At 32.8% G+C, this 3,389-nt stretch overlaps 1 protein-coding gene across 1 annotated transcript in view; it reads left to right on the top strand.

Moving 5' to 3' along the window:
• The window catches only part of LOC106810049 (E3 ubiquitin-protein ligase UBR3-like), a gene marked incomplete in the record, with an annotated part of 36,537 nt that extends 34,850 nt beyond the window's left edge, over positions 1-1,687 (top strand). The window contains 3 exon segments of the mRNA XM_014813317.1: positions 985-1,113; positions 1,276-1,328; positions 1,543-1,687. Coding sequence (XP_014668803.1) covers positions 985-1,113; positions 1,276-1,328; positions 1,543-1,687 — 327 coding nt within the window.
• Positions 1,688-3,389: the final 1,702 nt, after the last annotated feature.

The following is a 3,389-nucleotide window of genomic DNA, read 5'->3' on the forward strand; positions in this document are numbered from 1 at the left end:
TGTACATCACAGTAATTTATGCATATTATGATGGCTAAACACATATAAATAATATTTGATGAAATATTACGTGGTCATGAATTAATTCTGCACAACAAGACAAATTCTCACACTGTAACAAGAGACGCGAGAATCGTGGCAAGCGTTGCAAACTTTTGAAACAAGAGAACAAATGCCATACGTCATTTATAAATGTATTGTTTTGTTTTATTAGCGGTAGATAATTAATGATTTTGACGTGTTTTTCAAGAAAAACACACATTTTATTCATTATTATAAAATGTAATATCACTATAATTGTAATTCGTAGTGCAAATGTGTTATTTTCAACTTAATATTAAAGTTAAGGGAGGGTCTAGGATCTCTTAAGTTAAGAGAAAAGTTACGAGAATTTTTAATTCTCTTAACTTTACGAAGTTTCTGGCAACGCTTTAAGAGAAAAACTTAAGTTTAAGGTTAATGTTAAGACTAATTTTTTTCTGGCAACGGGCCCCAGGAATTTGCTTAATTAATTAGTGTATGTGTGTAGTCGATTAGTAATGTTAGAGTATTAAAAATCGTAAACACTATGAGTAAGTTACGTGATTGCATGCATATTAAATTAGTTAAGCTTCATGATGTGGGTTGAATGCATGCACAAGTAGTTAGCTAAATATTGTAATAAATATGGCGTGAAACAAATGCAAACGTAATGAATTAATTGAATGTTGGAGAACAGTCCAATGTTATATTGTTGGATAGTTATACGCATAGTGATTAGGCATATGGAATAATTATTGAATAATTGGCCACATTGATTTTGTTGTATACAATTAGTGGTATGTTGTATTTTTGAACTATCAATGAAATGTAACGAGTTGATAACTTATTGTACCCGTGAGCATTTATTTGTGCTAATGAATAATTAATTAAGCAAAGCATTAGTGTTGCAGTAGTGTTGTTCATTGTTTGCACTCCTGGTATAGACTGCAAATTTATTTTTAGGTTTCATTCTACGAGATATTCGCTAGCATGTGGGTACGAAATGGGCTACAGATAAAAGGCCAGGCAATGACCTATGTCCAGTGTCATTTCTGCAATTCTTTGGTCGACCCTGACATATTTATGTTGCAGGTGAGGTGGTTTAAAAGTATCATTCATTCCTTTTATAACCCCACTGCTAACTGTTATTATTGGATTGATAAGCAGCTGCTAGTAGCAATGTAATATATTTATATAGCAATTTATATTCAAAAATATTTTATTTTCATCTTTGAACTTGATTTGCTATTTCAGGTCTGTGCATGCAAGTTAGACCCCGACAAATACCTAAGTAAAGTTATAGAAAAGTAAGCTGGCTATTATATTATCATCATTGATTGAATATTATCTAATTATTATTATTAAGTGACAAATATTTAAAATGAAAAAGTGAAATTAATAAAATAATTTGCTGAACTAAAGTGGCATGTTACTAGTTCATTTATTTATCACTAAAAATTATGAATATTAACAGCAAAAATAGTAAAAACCAGGTCTAATTTTACAATGTGTATTTGTTAGGTTCCATACTGAGGATTGGCTGGCATTCAGGAAAGAGCGAAGTAAAAATGCTTTCCTGGAGAAAGAGAAAGATCTACCATTAATGGAGGGAATGCTAACGTTCCTTGCCCAGCTTCTCACAATCAGGCTTCACCTCGGTAGTTAATTTCCTATTTATATATTTGATGTATATATTTGTTATCGCACTTTGTAGTTCATTTGCTGTTGTTATATATAGTGTGCTATGTTGCTTTTGGACCTCACTACAGTACTTCATTTCATATTCATATATGTGACCCGCTCCAGCATAATACGGACTAAGTCACAAGTCAATGCTGGAAATGGCCTACCTGGACAAAAATGAGATTTTTACAAAAATAAGTTCCTAAGTGCATATTTAATCCAGATATATAGGTTCAGATATCTCTAGATTATTATGGTAATTTTTAATTAAAAAAAAAAAATATAATATAATTTTGAAGGGCCCCCCTTGCCCGGAACGCTTTATCTCTTAAACATAATACTAAACAACCTAAAACTACCTCGGGTACATATCTGTAGTACCTGTTACGACAACGACCCTTCGTGCGTTAGTGTGAATGAAAGTATAGGGATATTGTCTGATTGTCTAAGAAGTACATCACCCTGTTGGGCAGTCATTGTGTAGATTTTCAAGTGACAAAAATAAAAATAATAAATTTTAAATAAAGGTCAGTACACAGCACAAATTACAAAAAGGTGCAAAAATATGGAATCAATCATCATTTCTATTACATAGTCATTATAACATGTAGAGTATGATTTTGCATGTACTAAATAACTTTCTTATTTGTGAACAGGACACACTGCATTACACGAAAGCGTTGCTAGAGAAATGTATGTCGGCATTACTAAACTGGTTTGATGCGATCAACATCCGTAGTCTGGTAAGTGCAGAACCTCCTAATTTTGAAATTTGTTCAAAAGAGTATATAAATTTCGTAGTTAATGTGAATAATTAAGTTTATGTTAATTAAATCTACTATTTTAAAATACTGTCCTCATATCATTTTTTAGGGGAATCCTGTGCAATTTAATTGATGCATGAGTACATGTGTGTCAATATTTATTCAAGCGGAACTGTTGTAGTGTAGTGCTTGGATTTTAATGGTGATATGTAATGAAAAACTGTTTCGAATGAGACCTTGGAATTTGACAGTTTCAATTATCAGGATGTACAAGCAAGCTTAGTGGCACCTCTTAAATAAGGTAGTTGGATTATGGTAACTAATATATTTGTAAGAATAATACCACATATATGCATAGGAATGACATGCACACTCATCAGCTGTATTAACGATGATAGTGTTTGTTGCATTTATAGTAGGTGTAACATAGGTAACATTTTGTCATTCAGGATTCATCATGCAAGCTGTCGTTCCATCTGCCGTTGCACCGGTGGTATGCACTATTTATTAGTCATGCTGTACAGTTCCAAGGGGCAACTCTGGAAGAGTTGCTTCCTTCTGGCAGTGATCTTGATGAAGTTCTTTGGGACCTGATGATTCACCCCCTTCAGATACAGGTACTATTTAGAGTATAAAAGTAGCACAGTATACCAGGGGCCCGTTGCCAGAAACTTCGTAAAGTTACGATTAATTTTAAGTCTAATGTTAATGTAAAGGTTAATTTTAATAGCGTTGCCAGAAACCACTTAAACTAAACTTACTTAAGTGAAAACTTACGATAACAGGAACTTCATCACAAGGCTGCTGATTGGATGGGAATCGATCACAAAATTCAAATTCATACACATTTATTGTACATCACAGTAATTTATGCATATTATTGTGATGTTGGTACACTACTGTGCAGTGTCGCCCTCTATG

Source organism: Priapulus caudatus, unplaced genomic scaffold (genome assembly GCF_000485595.1).
Source record: "Priapulus caudatus unplaced genomic scaffold, Priapulus_caudatus-5.0.1 Scaffold16, whole genome shotgun sequence".
Lineage (NCBI taxonomy): Eukaryota > Metazoa > Priapulida > Priapulimorpha > Priapulimorphida > Priapulidae > Priapulus > Priapulus caudatus.